Source organism: Dendrobates tinctorius, unplaced genomic scaffold (assembly GCF_039654945.1).
Source record: "Dendrobates tinctorius isolate UK_male_01 unplaced genomic scaffold, ASM3965494v1 ptg000177l, whole genome shotgun sequence".
In the NCBI taxonomy this organism is placed as follows: domain Eukaryota; kingdom Metazoa; phylum Chordata; class Amphibia; order Anura; family Dendrobatidae; genus Dendrobates; species Dendrobates tinctorius.
This window is the reverse complement of record NW_027361844.1, coordinates 20,231,548-20,247,622: the sequence shown is the minus strand read 5'-3', so window position 1 is coordinate 20,247,622 and position 16,075 is coordinate 20,231,548. Positions and strand designations below refer to the sequence as shown.

At 44.8% G+C, this 16,075-nt stretch overlaps 1 protein-coding gene across 1 annotated transcript in view; it reads right to left on the bottom strand.

The window, feature by feature from the left end:
• The window catches only part of SLX9 (SLX9 ribosome biogenesis factor), a 155,049-nt gene that overhangs the window by 31,717 nt on the left and 107,257 nt on the right, over nucleotides 1-16,075 (bottom strand). The window contains exons 3-4 of the mRNA XM_073551576.1: nucleotides 14,243-14,305; nucleotides 220-382 (exon numbers count right to left, since the gene is read on the bottom strand). Coding sequence (XP_073407677.1) covers nucleotides 220-382; nucleotides 14,243-14,305 — 226 coding nt within the window. The remainder of the gene's footprint in view (nucleotides 1-219; nucleotides 383-14,242; nucleotides 14,306-16,075) is intronic.

The window sequence follows — 16,075 nt, the reverse complement described above, 5'->3', positions numbered from 1 at the left end:
CGACTGCCGCGTCATTTAAAGTATATGGCGCTAAGAATAACCGTCAAGCCCGACCATTGCATCTAGGGGCGCAGGTGACGTCATTGTGCCCAACGGACGTAGGATGGGGCTGATCAATGCGGTTAGTGAGAAATCGCCTTGCGTGCATCACCAAACAAAGTTTGCAGGAGTATTTTTTGTTTTTGAGTGAGGTAGAAAATAAGAAATAACACAACTTACTCTTTTGGCTGCTTGCGACGTGCTCTGGGTTTACTAGCAGAGGTTAAGGCGGACAGCTCAGGTAAGGCATCCATGAGGGGCTGCATGTCCCCAACTACTGGTGTAGCTTTCCTCTTGGCCTGAGCCTTTGTTGCCAGCTGAGCCAGTTTCAGGGAATCGATTTCTGAAGAAAAGGAGGTTTTGTTAATTAAGTAGATTTACTTCAAACTCCAAGAGGAAAAAAAACAAAAACATATTTTGAAAACAGAAAAAGTAAATACATTAGAAAAAGCAAAGTTTTTAAAGATCTAACAGGACTAAAGATCTGAAAAGCCTTACATGTATATTGTTTACTGCTGTAGTAAAAACAAATAAAATGGGGTTTTCTGGGTCCCGTCGTTATTTTCGGCCTAGAGTTTTAGTGGTTACGCATAGTACTGCAGATCATTACCAATCACTTGTACGGTGCGGTGTCTCCTGGTGAACAAGGAGGGAAATGTGGTGTTTGGTGAAGAGCTGCAGCCCTTTTAGTCAAAGTTTTGTGGTAGCACAACGAATCTGACCCCTGCCGATCCAAGAACAGGCTACCAATGCCCAAGTCTCAGAAAACTCCTGTAAGAGCTTACTCACATGACCGTATATCACGATCGAGAGCTATCCCAATGGGGCAGTGGCAACTAGTCCGATTCGGCATGAGAAAACTGTTGCAGCATAATCGGATCACATGCAAGTATACAAATATATGGGTGCGGTTAAAACATTGGACTGCACTCGGATGTCATCTGAGAGCAGCCAGATGTGTGCTCACAGAAGTAATGGAGACGATGAAGAAATTAAGTTCTCCATCCTCTGCGCACCTGTCATACGATTCTCTAATGCGAGAGAATCGGATCACACTAAGGTGACAGTCAGATCAAACTCTGACAGAGTGTAATCCTAGTGACATTAGCATAATCGGCCACATTCTCTCGCATGAGAGAACGTACGCTCGTGTGACCCAAGCCTGTGTCTTCAGAATGACAATATCCAAAGCAACTGTATTTCCCAGAGAAGAAAGGTCTTCCGTTACCTTTTAAGGTTGACATACAGTCATGGTCGAAAGTGTTGTTCCAGAAAATGAAGTATTTCTCCCAGAAAATTATTGCAATTACACGTTTCGTTATACACAGTACATGTACGTTTCCATTTTGTGTATTGGGGAAAAACACACACAAAAAAAAAAAAAAAAAGAGGCAGAAAAAGGCAAATTGGACATAACTTTACACAAAACCCCAAAAAAGGTAAGGACAAATCTGTTGGCACCCTCACCTTAATATTTGGTTGCACACCCTTTGGAATACATAACTGCAGTCAGTCGCTTTGAATACCCATCAACAAGCTTCTTACTCCTCTCAACTGGAATTTTGGACCACTCTTCTTTTGTAAACTGCTCCAGGTCTCTCATATATGCCTTCTCCCAACAGCAATTCTATGATCTCTCCACAGGTGTTCAATGGGATTTAGATCCGGACTCATTGCTGGCAACTTCAGAACTCTCCAGCGCTTTGTTTCCATCTATTTCTCATTGCTTCTTGAATTATGCTTGGGGTCATTGGCCTGCTAGAAGACGCATGAGCTAGGAATCAAACCCAGATTTCTGACACTGAGTACTACATTGCTACCCAAAATAGTATGGTAATCTTCACCTTTCATGATGCCTCGCACACAGTCAAGGCATAAAGTGCCAGAGGCACAAAATAACCTCAAAACACCTTTGAACTGCCACCATATTTGACTGCAGGTACAGTGTTCTTTTCTTTGTAGCCCACAATCGGTTTTCCGTAAAAGGTAGAATAATGTGCTTTACCAACAAAGCTCAATCTTGGTCTCATCTCTCCACAGGACGCTTTCCCAGAAGGATTTTGGCTTACATACATTTTGGCAAACTGCAGTCTAGCTTTTTTATGTCTCTGTGTCAACAGTGGGGTCCACCTGGGTCTTCGTCCATAGTGTTTCATTTCATTCAAATGTCGACAGATAGTTTGTGCTGACACGGATGAACCCTGAGGCTGCAGGAAAGCTTAACATTATTTGGAACTTAATTGGAGCTGCTTATTCACCATCCGGACTATCATGCGCTGCAAATATTCATCAATTTAATCACTGCCATCCAAGTCCAGGGAGAGTATCTACAATGCCATGGGTTGTAAATTTCTTGACTATGTTGCGCAACGTGGACAAAGGGACATCAAGATCACTGGAGGTTGACTTCTCTTCTCCTCTTTGCTTGGTGTAGCACACACAGACACATAACGCAAAGATTGAGTCAACTTCTCCCCTTTTTATCTGGTTTTAGGTGTGATTTTCATATTGTCTACACCTGTTACTGGTCACAGGTGAGTTTGAAGGAGCACAGCTGGCTTGAAACAAAGTTGAGTCCACGCGGCACCTTGTTTTGGGTCTGTTAGACAGCCAAAAAATGTGTTTGGATTGCCTGACAAACATGGGCAACCCCCGCCTGTTTTGTGGCTGTCTAACAGCTGTGAAACATATGGCTACAGGGACTGAAACATGGCGCACCCATCCATACCAGAGCACCCTAGGCAAACTCAAGTAACACGTCACTATTGTTTACCCACAATTTTGGAAAAGTGCCAACAATTTTGTCCTGTCCATTATTGGGGTTTTGTGTGAAATTATGTCCAATTTGCCTTTTTTTCCCCACTTTTTTGTGCTGTTCCAATGCACACAAAGGAAATAAATGTGTATAACAAAACCTGTGTAATTGCAATAATTTTCTGGAAGAAATACTTTACTTTATGGAACAGTTTCAAGGGTGCCAACACTTTTGAACATGACTGCAAGTGTGTGCATGTATAAAAATTATATTAACATAGTAATACTAATTTTATTTCTATAGTGCCAACATATTCCGCAACACTTTACCATTCAGAGGGAACTTGTACAAACAAGATAAGACATTACAGAGTAGGAACACCAAGAGGAGGTGAGGGCCCTGCTCGAAAGATGACAATCTATGTGGAAATTGGGGGAACATGAAAGGGAAAAATTAAGTGCTTGTCGTGTTCGCTGTTCAGCCATCAATCTAATACATAGAGCCGTTCAATACATGTATATTTAAAAAAAAAAAGGATAGGTTATGCCCAAATTTCTAAACCATATATTCTGAGCTTTTTCTCCCAGTGTTGTTTGAAGATCAGGTCCTTCAGATTGATTGATTTAGATCCAATTCAATGTTGTAACACCCATGGGTGTAACCACATTCACTTACATTTCACAAAAAGATGCCAAAGCCTCATTAACTACAGACGAAAAAAGTAAAAATCCCCTTAATGGATATGTACACCTTCGCACTTAATTTACTTTTATTCTTAATATTCTTTCTTGAATTCAGAGTTAAGCAACTTTCTAAACAGTGTTTGCTTAGAATTCTCTATCATTATGCGGATGCAGAATGTCTATACGTTCTTTATCTAGTTTAATGGTTTTATAAAAATGTTACAAAGCTGTCAAAGATTAGCTCCTGGGTCTGGAGACCAGCTCTCCTCACTTGTCTCTATTGTCAGTGATAACAGCAGGGAGGTGGAGAGGGTTATGCATAAGATTTTCACAATAAGCACAGGAGAGAAAGCATGTACAGTCTCAGGGAGGCCAGAGAAAACAGACTACAGAAAAGAAGGAAATTGTGTCCGCGCATGCTCGTTACGTGATGTGTCCACACTAGGAAGTATGCACGGTACTACCTTGATGGTATGGGTGATGATTGGGGGATGCGCACAGCGGGGTGCGCACGCACCGACTATCTCAATTCTCATTGGCTGGTGCTCCGATCACATAATCTGCGCCAAAAATACTTAGGGTCCTGTTAGTCTTGTATACCAGACCCCTGAGGTAGCATCGTATTACACAAGCGAAACGCACGTTGGGGTCTGTTTCTATTATGGTAACCTTGCAGTCTGCATCATTTCCATGGGTAGGAGTTAGTTTACTATATACCCACAATCTTGATATTTATATGTCTGCATTCATACATAGGATCATTGCATCTGTTATACTTAAATGAGCTATTGTTCAAGCAGTCAGATTTGTTTATTGATTGTTGCTAATGTACCCATACTGCTTGGTTATCTATGGATGGTCTTGTTCGCCTTTATGATATTTCATGCATACTTTATACAATTTGAATAATATTGCAATTTTTAAGCTTAGAACTCAGTTTTTTTCTGCTTTCTGGAAAAGAAGGAAAGCAGGTGAAGAAAAAAAATAAGTGCAAAACAGAAGTGGATACATAAAAGAAAGTGAAAACAGCAGCACTCTGGATACACATACGGTAGATCTCACATCCAGCCTATATTCCTGGAAGTGACACTCTCTCAAGAGAAAAATCTGAAACTTTGCACGGGTGGCAAAAAAAAAACATATCAGGAGGTCTAAAAATGAATGAAACTGCAGACTAAAATTAGAGCAACATTATTAAACGGGAACTGTATTTTCAACAAAACTTTTAATAAATCAATGGTATAGATGAATATAAGAAACTTTGTAATAGACCTTATCACATAAATCTGCTTCCATTCCCATCTTATAAGACACTATTATCCTCTACCCCTGCCTCCTGAACTCACCATCCACTGTGGATAAAACAACTCAAAACAGTCTCTCTCAAGCCAGACAGACTGCCAGATCCCTATATCTCGTGGCACAGCCCAAAATACCCTATAGAGAGGGGAAATGGGAGGAAGAGAAGAGCAGAGAGATGAAGAAGGAGAAAAGAGACACAGAAAGATTGTTATGTACTTTCCAACAAGTCTTGTATCTCAACCCAGAGTTCGAGTCATAGCTACATAGAGCTCTACTGCTGTCTGTGTAATATGTTCTAGAAAAGAGAAGCATCAGCTGGGTAGAAAGGCAAAATGAGCAATTGTCAGTACACAGTGCTGTATAATATGATGACTGCAATATATTAAGAGGATAAACACTTTGATGGGAGGAGTGATTCTTTAAAAGGTTACTTGATCGTATAATTACCCTTTAACTAAATGCAACCACTGACATGTAAAAATCATTTCAAAAGGTATCCCTAGCCTTTAAGAAAATCAAAGAATCAGAAAGCATAACTATTTGTTTCTAGTCATCTCTTTAAAGAGAATGTCTTGGACATACCGTCGCTTGCACAGTGGTTACAGGGAAATGCTTTACGAGCTACATAAGGGGTCAGCTTGAATTGAAGTGCAGGGAAGCTGGGCACAAAGTGCAATTACAGACAGATGTTGAGGAGCAATAGAAACATGCTGCTGACACACAGTAAATCATCCAGCCCAGCTATCACTGTGCGTAGGAACAGCTGCCGTGGCTCGCTTCCATGGCTTGCTGTTATGTGTATGCTTACGTGGGCTCTGACACTAAACTACGCTGCTCTAAAACAAGCACGGAGTTAAAAAAAATAAATAAATAAAAGAACTCTTGCTTTTGGGGGTTCCAATTTTCTGACAAATTGTAGACAACATTCAATGTATCCAAACCCTTTTAGACCTAGGCTGCCAACAACACGTACTTATTTTTCCCCATTAAACTAGGGGAGGAAGCTGAATGCTAGAATTTGTAACTGCACAGAGCATCCATATATTCCCAGGATTAAAGGTTCGTGCTCTCAAAGCCATCAGCTTCCATTCTTGTAACAGGCGTGGGAGTTGTCGGCTATGTTTAAAGGATAGTTCTTCTCACTTCCCAAGCAGACGTCTTCAGCAGTCAGGCTGTCACCATTTTACAGATAGTTGAAAAAAAATAAATAAATAAAATATAAATATATATATATATATATATATATATATATATATATATATATACATACATATACACACACACATATACATATATGATATATATATATATCGGACCCGTGGAAGCGCTCGAGTAGCGTGAAACGGCCGTAGTCAGCCATTTGACACACTCTCCTTCACATCTCCGACGTGACATGTAATTCAGTGTCAATAAACATTCATCATTATCCCGCAGAGTGCGACCTTTTTCTCTTGGAAACTACATTCGTCTTGCTACGAGGTCAAGCACCCGGGAGTCCTGGATGTGAGCTCTCCGCCTGCTGCCAGCCACGGACCTTAGCACAGTAACAGCGGTGCCGTCCGCTTTCTTGCATTGACTTCATATACATATATATATATACACATACACACACACATATATATGTATGTATGTATACATACATACATACATATACATACATACATATATATACATACATACATACATACACACACATACATACTGTAGGGGTTACCACAGTGACAACCCAAGGACAAATGAATAATAAAGAATATTCATTTTATTGATCTAGCGCCAGGGTCTGTATAAGTCCAGTCACCAAGTGCTACTGGGGCATGGAGAATGTGGAGACAGATGAATAAGGTGGGGCCAGATTTTAAGGAAAATTTAGACGGAGAGAACAAGGAACAGTTAAATTAGTGAAGTGAGGTGAAAGCGCTATCCAAAGAGACTTTTTAAAACATGCTTAAATATTTGGGGGCTAGATATTAATCGGATCATCTGGAGTAAGAAAACTGGCAAAGAGCGAGAAAAGTCTTGTGTGAGAGGCTCAGATTACAGAGGTTTAAGTATTAGATCATTTACAGAATGGAGAGCCCGGGTAGGGTGATAAACAGATGAGGGTTGGTGGTGTATAGTGGTACAGAACTGTAGAGAGCTTTGGGAGTGAGACGTTTATATTGTACTCTGTAGCGGAAGGGTAACCAATGCATTCACTGGCACAAGGTGGAGGCATCAGTGTAGTGGCTGGACAGAAAGAAATATGATCAGAAGGGTGAGTGTATAGTACACATAATTTCTTTTTTTTTTTTTTTTCCAAGGGTGGACAACCCCTTTAAAGCGAGCACACTTTTGAATAAAACAAGATTCAGACCAGAAAAACAGATAGATGTTGCGTGTAATTCAGTTTAATCTGTCTCCACATCTCAATACAACATCGACAGAACAGATGGCTAAATCAGGAACAAGATGGCAGATTAAGAATTGGGCTTTTTGCAAATCTCCAAGTTATTAATTCTTGTGGATGTGACTGACTATGGGTTGTACATCAAAAACACAATACACTTCCATTATAAAGGACAGTTTCCTCTAAGACTCTACATACAGTGACAGACAGACAATAGAAAAATAATATACACCATAAATATTGAAAAAAAAAAAAAAAACAGAAAACAGGTGGAGACTAGTATAAAGCTATGTGCACACATTGAATATTTGCAGTTAACATTGTTTGCAGGAAAAATGCTGCTTAAAATACATGAGTTTTTAATGCTTTTTTTTTTCCAGCATTCATTTTAATTGGTGAAGAACACTGAAAAACGCTGAAAGAACTGACATGCTGCAGATTTGATAAAAAGCTTTAAATGGTCAAATCTACAAGAAAAAAATAAGCAGCCTGTGCATGAGGTTTCAAAATTTCTCATTCACTTTACTGGTATTGTAAAATGCTTGTGTGAATAAGCTCCAAGTGTTACAGAAGAGGACAAACCTATCAATAAGATGTTACATCCCTTACAAATAATAGGCACCATAGTCGGATTATAATGAGAGCAATTTGGGCTAACCCCGAGGGGCCCATCGCCAGATCACCCTCACTATAATGCTTTGTGCACCGTCTGCTTCAGTATGGCAGAGCAGCTCCTGTCGCCTCCATTTTGTTCTACCAGCATATACGAGCTGACCAGACTAGTGTGGAGCCTCGGGGACCGGAGCAGATTGCCAGGGGAAGGGTAGCAAGGTGAGTATATCTGCATGTGTTATTTTTTATTAATATATGTGTCACAGCCTCGGGTCGCTCCCTAGCGCGTCCCCGACATGGTCCCACGCCGCTCCCCGCCTGTCCTCTCGGGGTCGCGGCGCATTGGTGGCTCGCGCATGCGCCGTTGCGCTCCCCTCGCCTATGGGCTTCTGGTTTATCTAACGCGCTGGCGCTAGCATCTCCTGCTTAGCGTCCCTCCTCGTTCTCAGGCCCCGTGCCTCTGCCTCTTCTGTCTGTCCTGTGCCTTGCCTGCCAGCCCGGTTTCTCTGTCGTACCGGCTTGCCCCGTGTCTCTGCCTTACCTATCAGCCCCGTGTCTCTGTCGTACCGGCTTGCCCCGTGTCTCTGTCGTACCTACCAGCCCCATGTCTCTGTCGTACCTGCTTGCCCGTGTCCCTGCCTTGCCTGCCAGCCTCGTGTTAATGCCTTGCCTGTCAATCCTGTGTCTGTTATACCTTCTTGCCCGTGTCTCTGCCTTGCCTGTCAGCCCGGTGTCTCCGTCATACCTGCTTGCCCAGTACCCCTGCCTTCTCTACCTGCCTTGTGTCTCAAGCCCTACCTGTCTGCCCTGTATCAGTCTCTGTGCACTACTCTCATTTTGTCCTTCTCTTGCAGCATCAAGCCCCTGCCAGCCCCAGGTCCTCCTGGTCCGTCTTGCCTCCTGTACACCTCAGCTCCTGGTACTTCCTGGCCCATATCTGTACTCGGTCCTCCTCCCGGCCTTCTACTCTTTCTTTCCTGTGCTGCCCCAAGTCGTCCCTTTGGCTCTGGCCGTTGTGGTTCTAACCCCTTTGGGCTTTCCACTAACACTCCCTGTATAGGGGGTGGTCTTCACCTGGCCCGCTCGCCCTCGGGGGTCTGAAGCCACGACCCAGAGGGTCCACTTTCGAGTTGCTCCCCAGAACCCTTACAGTATAAACAGGCCATGGACCCCACTGGAGCCTCGGCCGCCCAGAAGGAGATAGTCTACTTGCGGGAGATTCAGACGCGAATCATGTCCTTTATGAAATCCATGGACTCCCGACTCTCCGCGCTCCAGACCTCCGTTCCGGGGAACGCCTCTCAGCTGGCTGGCCTGCAAAAGGAGCTGGCCCAGCATGGAGACAACCAGGCCCATATTCTTAGTTATATAGCCTCGGTGGATGACCGGTTACTCTCATTGCAAATCGGCCGCCTCCACTCCTGCCCCAGCTTTGGTTCCCCATCCTCCTTCCCGTTTGGCAAAACCACCTCGGTACAATGGTGACCCCAAACTATGTCAGGGTTTCCTGAATCAATGCCGCCTCCACTTTGAACTCCTGCCTCTGCAATACCCTACTGATCGAGCCAAGGTGTCCTTCATGGTTTCCCTCCTGGAGGGGGACGCTTTGGCATGGGTTAACCCTCTCTGGGAGCGTGATGACCCTGTGGTCTTTGAGCTGTCAACCTTCCTGGAGATCTTTTGTCGAGTATTTGATGAGCCGGGCCGTCTAGCTTCTACTACAGAGTCTCTGTTAAACCTCCACCAGGGGTCTCTGTCGGTCAGTACGCCATCCGGTTTCGTACCCTGTCCTCTGATTTGGGCTGGAATATCGAGGATCTGGTGGGAGCCTTTTGGCGGGGCCTTTCGGGGCGAATAAAGGATGAGTTAGCAGGTCGCAATACCCCAACAGCCCTGGAAGATCTAATTTCGCTGGCCACTCGCATTGACCTTCGTTTCCAGGAGCGTGCCCGTGAGAGAAGGCTTCCTCGTCCTTCCCCGTCCACCCGCAGACCACCCAGTCCACGACCCGGGACATCCACTTCTGCCTGTGCGCCTGAGCTGTGACAAGTGGATCGACTCAAAACTATCCGAGCAACGTCGTAAGGAGTGACGCACCCAAGGTCTTTGCTTCTATTGCGGGAGTGCCTCCCATCTGCTTCAAGCCTGTCCAGAACGTCCGGAAAACTCCTCCGCCTAGGTCAGGTAAGAGAGGCCTCGCTAGGTGTATGTAATACCTCTCTACCCCTCACTCTGTCTGTCTTGCTGCATGTCGGTGGTAAACTTTTTTTTGTGACAGCCTATGTAGATTCAGGCGCAGCGGAGAACTTTATTAGACTCGAGGAGGTCATTACATTTTCAGTCCCTGTGAGGACCTTGGAGAATCCTCGGATCCTCGCATCCGTGGATGGCAAACCCTTGCAGAAGACCATTACCCATTACTCAGGTTACACAGGAGGTTGAGCTCCAGGTAGGGGCCCTGCACAAGGAGAGAATTGCATTTTATGTTTTAGCTGGCATCTCTCATCCGCTCCTTCTCGGGCTTCCTTAGTTGCGGACTCACGAGCCCACCTTGGACTGGCATAATGGTAATATTTTGCACCGGGGGGGGGGCTGGGGGAGTCCTGCCGGGCACTTTGTCTGCTGCCTGTGCGTCCCATTGGTGTCCCCCCGTTCCCTCCGGGTTGCCCTCCCCTTCCTCCGCATCGACCTCGTCCCTGGTGCCGTTCCTCCTAGAGGAAGAATCTATCCTCTCTCGCCTGCGGAGACTCAAGCCATGTCGGAGTACGTTCAGGAAAATCTTGTCATAAGCTTCATTCGGAAATCTTCTCCTGTTGGTGCAGGCTTCTTCTTCGTAAAGAAGGATGGTTCCCTTCGTCCATGTATCGACTACAGAGGCCTGGACAACATTACGGTGAAAAACAAATAGCCGTTGCCAGTCCTCACCCGTCTGTCTCCGCCCCCCGACATGGTCCCGCGCCGCTCCCCGCCTGTCTTCTTGGGGTCGCGGAACGTCAGAGGCTTGTGCATGCGTCGCTGCACTCCCCACGCCGCTGGGCTTCCTGGGAGGTTGAGACCTGGTGGTCCCGCCCCATCATGGCGGTGCCTACTGGGTATTTCTGCTCGGCACCAGTAAAACGCCTGTTTATCTAATGCGGCGACGCTAGTATCTCCCTGCTTAGCGTTCCTCCTCTCTTTTAAGCCCCGTGTCGCTGACTCTTCTGTCTGTCCTGTGCCCTGCCTGCCAGCCCGGTTTCTCTGTCGTACCTGCTAGCCCCGTGTCTCTGCCTTGCCTGCCAGCCCTGTGTCTCTGTCATACCTGCTTGCGCGTGTCTCTGCCTTGCCTGCCAGCCCCGTGTCTCTGTCGTACCTGCTTGCCCGTGTCTCTGCCTTGCCTGTCAGCCCAGTGTCTCTGTCATACCTGCTTGCCCAGTACCCATGCCTTCTCTGCCTGCCTTGTGTCTCAAGCCCTGTCTGCCCTGCGTCCGTCTCAGTGCACCACTCTCATTTTGCCCTTCTTCTCTTGCAGCATCAAGCCCCTGCCAGCCCCAGGTCCTCCTGTTCCGTCTTGCCTCCTGTACACCTCAGCTCCTGGTACTTCCTGGCCCATATCTGTACTCGGACCTCCTCCCGGCCATCCACACTTTCTTTCCTGTGTTGCCCCAAGTCGTCCCTTTGGCTCCGGCCGTGGTGGTTCTAACCCCCTTGGGCTTGCCTCTAACACTCCCTGTATAGGAGGTGGTCTTCACCTGGTCCACTCACCCTCGGGGGCTCTGAAGCCGCGAACCAGAGGGTCCACTTTCGGGTTTCTCCCTAGAACCCTTACAATATGTATGGGATGTGAGGGCTCATACAGTATATAGAAGGCTATGTGCAGGCTCACAGTGTATATAGGAGGCTACAAAGGGGCTCATACTGTATATAGGAGGCTATATTGGGCCCCAAACTGAATCTAGGAGTCTATGTGCAGGCTCACACTGTATACAGGAGCTCATAATGTATATAGGGAGCAATGTAGAGCTGTACATAGGGAATTATGAGAATGCTGATACTGTATCTAGGTAGCTATATGAGGGCTCATACTGTATATAGTGAGCTATATGGGGACTCACTGTATGTAGGGGGCTGTGTGTGGATTCACACAGTATGCAGAGGGCTGTGTGTGTGTGCGCTCCATACTGTATGTACTGGGCTATGTGGGGGCTCATGCTGAATCTAGGGAGACTGTGTGGGGCTCATATTGTATGTACCATGCATACCAGGATAGGGGGGTGAGAGGACCATGCATACCAGGATTGGGGGTGAGAGGACAATGCACACCAGGATAGGGGGTGAGTGGACCATGCATACCAGGATAGGGGGGTGAGGGGGTAGCATGCATACCAGGATAGGGGGGTGAGAAGATCATGCATACCAGGATTGGGGGGTGAGGGGACCATGCATATCAGGATTGGGGGGTGAGGGGACCAGACATACCAGCATAGGGATGAGGGGGTACCATGCATACCAGGATAGCGATGAGGGGGTACCTTGCATACCAGGATTGGGGGGTGAGGGGACCATGTATACCAGGATAAGGAATGGGGTGCCATGCATACCAGGATTGGGGGGGGTGAGGGGACCATACATACCAGAATAGGGATGAGAGGGCCATGCATAGCAGGATAGGGATGAGGAGTACCATACATACCAGGATAGGGATGAGGGGTACCATGCATACCAGGATAGGAGGGGGGCAGCACATACCAGGATGGGAGACCATATACCAATAAAAATGCTCGCCACCCGGGAGTAGAACGGGTTCATAGCTAGTATATATAAAATACTGTTTCAACTTGGGGACTTAGGGTGCCAACCTCGTTCTCAGGAAGGGAAGTATGAAGGGGAAAACTAGTCTCTATGACCCCTCATTTTGCTCTTTTTTTTTTTTAAATCACTTTTTCTGTGCATATGTGTGTGCATTTATGTCTTTATGTATTGGGTTTTAAAACTAAATATAGAGATTATTTTTTTATGGTTATTTGTGTTACAGTTTCCTTTATAAGGCCCCATAGGTTGATGCTTGAGAGGGCTGTGTGGTGGGTTATACTCTATATACGGGGATGTCCGTAATAAATTCTGCTCAATATTAAGACATGCATTTTTTTATATTATATTAATATTGAGCAAAATAAATTTCAGCCTATTGGTTCGGCCTCCACAATAGTCACGGTCTGTCACGTGGCTCGTTGGGAAAATTATTCTCCAGCCCCTGCTCTATTTTGTACAGAGCTATGTTATGTATAGTGCTGTACATGAAGTAAAAATTTGCAAGGAGACATATGTACTGTATGTGGAGAGCAGAGCGAAACTCTTCATTTGGCAGCAGTTTATCTGCCTGGAGAACAAAAAATTCAAACCACTGATCCATCTCTTAACAGATATCATGTGACAAAGAATGTCTCTGGATGCCCCTATACGTATTGGATGGTGGGGTGCTAGGCCGGAAGGGGTAACCGCCAAGTCTGAAGTGCTGATGATTTATGCAAGTCCAAGACAGAAAATCACCAGACGCGTCACTTTTGGTATTGGGGCTGGCCTCTGCTTCCTTGTTCTCTCCTTACAATACTCACTGAATGTGTGCTCTCCTGCTGGCTCATCACTTTTCACCAGAGCCCTGAGAGGGAGCGCACTGTCACTGTGCACTGAGAAGGAAAGCGCACAGTCACAAGAGCCTACTGAGCATACGTAGGAATTGGCAACCAATGCATACTCATTAGAGCAGGGACTAGCCCATTCCCTGAAATTCAGCCAGCGTCATCAGTGGGATTCTCTTATGAAGTCATTACACAGGAAGTACCAGTAGGTAAAAAAAAGAAAGCAGTTATACTGAATAGCATGGGGACAATCAAGAATTTTTAACTAAAGTGTAGCAGAAAATAGATTAGATTATGACATTAACTAGACAGAGATGTAGGATTAAAATTAATTTTAGTATTGGGCCACTCCTCTAAAGACCAGTCATCAATTTTCTAAATCTGGACAACCCTTTTCATAGTTTACGGTGCCAATGACTAGCAAAGCTTCATGATCACTTTCTACCGACCTACATTACAACCAAATGATAAAAATTCAGCAAAATGCCCGTGTAGCTGCAACATTACCAGTGTCTTTAGACGACAATATGTACAACCAAATGAATGTGTTTCTATGATGAAATCATGCATAATTGATATATTTCCATGCCTGGGCTCAGCTCATGGAACATTTATTAGACTGCAGATTGTGACCATAGAACTTAATAACTGGAGATATTGGAGCTGGCACGGTTGATGAACGTGGCCTAGTAATAGTATCATGTAAACCTATCCGGCCCACCTATTGTGGCTTGCTTTTCTGTACCATGTCACAGCCGCAGAAGTCGATTCATAGCAGCAATACAATCAGATTTTTTTTTAATTCAAACGCTGTATACAAATGCAAAAACTATGAAAAGTCAAAACTTACTCTGCAGCCATCTCTCTCGCTTTTGTTTTGTTTTTTCCTTCTTTGACAGGATTATCTTCTCTTCTGTAACAGATGAAAAAAAAAATGGTGAAATGGTGTCTGCACAAAGAGGAGGTTAATGTCCTATACATGTGTCAAGTATAGCGTGGCACTACCACAAGGTGCACAAGTAGGTTACCCAGACCCAATGCATAATAATCAAGTAACTTGGCACTCAGCTGAATTGTCCTTTTTAAGTGAAGTTTTTATTTATGTGCAGTCCTACAAAAAGACGTTTCGGCCTACACTTGGCCTTCGGCAGTCTGCTTCCAGATATGGTGTAGGCATAAAGCAGGCTTCCAGCTCCCCTTAAGGCGTGCTGGTAATTCAATTAGATAGAATATATTCCATAAGGAAATGAGGAGAGGTTCCCGCTGGATTGCTGAAGCAATTCGCCTGTGGAAGATGTCTGTACTGAGACCGGTGTGAAAATATACCTGTAGAAAATGTCTGTACGGAGACCGGTAGCAAAAGGCCCGTATGGGGCATATAATAGTAGCTTGCAGGTGAGACCGGCAGCCCAAGGCTAATATGGGGCTTATAGAAGTAGGTTGCAAGTGTGCAGGGCTGAACGCGGTATCCGCCGCATAGATCCATGCGGGAAGTGAGCGTTTTAATGCATCCCTATGTGACAGCAATCGCCATGATTCTGCTCAAAGTATTCTGGTCTTGTGATTTTGGTGTATGCTTCTTTGAATTCTACATACCATAGAGAATTAACAGTAATCTGAGCAATATACATTTACTTCACTTTATATACATCTCTTCATTTTTGATCAGCCTCTTTATTCCGTCGGTGTACATTGAGCTGTATTAGCAGCTTGACTATAGGATATGATAAGGATTGCCCTAGTGCCATAATTTTCTGCAGCCAGCGGGTATATGTCAGCAATCGCCTTGTTTGTGATCTCTTGGTGACCTTTTGTCTCTATGTATTGTTTTTAAATGTTTTTAACTAATTGTGTAGTTTTTTTTTATGCTCTTTTGCAAACAATAAAATTATATCTATTTTTTTTGAATAAGTTGTATTCTGCGTGGTGATCCTACATGTATGCATAGTCCTTTCTTGCAATTTTTCTTGATTCTGCTCAAAGAATGAACATGCTGCGTATTTCTCCTCTATGCGAATTCGCTGCAGAATTTTGAATTTAATGGTACACGTATTGTAAGCGTTTTTGCAGCGGAAAATTGTGGCAAACATGCTTACAATCCGCAACGTGTGCACATAGCCTTAAATTGGAATTGCCATCTTGTAATGCTAGTTCGCATGCCTGTGCTAGGATATGCCGGAACATGAGGACTGCAGGTCAGACCTTTACGGACTGAAAATGAAGGGACCAATGTTTCTTTGGGAGATCTCATTAACTTTATTCCCTGCACAGTACAGTAAAGGTCCATTTATTCCTAAAAGGAGCCTGTTGAGACAAAATAAGAGAAGAGAAGCCAGCGTTGCCAAGGTCAGAACGCATAACATAAAGTGCATTTGCACATAACATCTAACTGTATTCAAAATGAGATATTTAGCAAAAAAATTGATCAATTCAATTGAGCCACCCCGCCGCGCCAAGGCAATCTCATGTGGGGGGTCCTACTCTACGTTTTTAATAAACACTGTGCCATTACGGCCTCCTAGATACATTAAAAGCAAGACCACTTTAAGTGCAATCCGTACCTGAGCATTTCTGGATCGCTCCCATGATGCCAGAAAAAGCAAGTGCGGATAAAGGCCAACCAGGTCTGAATGCAGACGTGTCAGGTTTAGCCTCCACACATTGCCCGACCAGCAAGCATAGA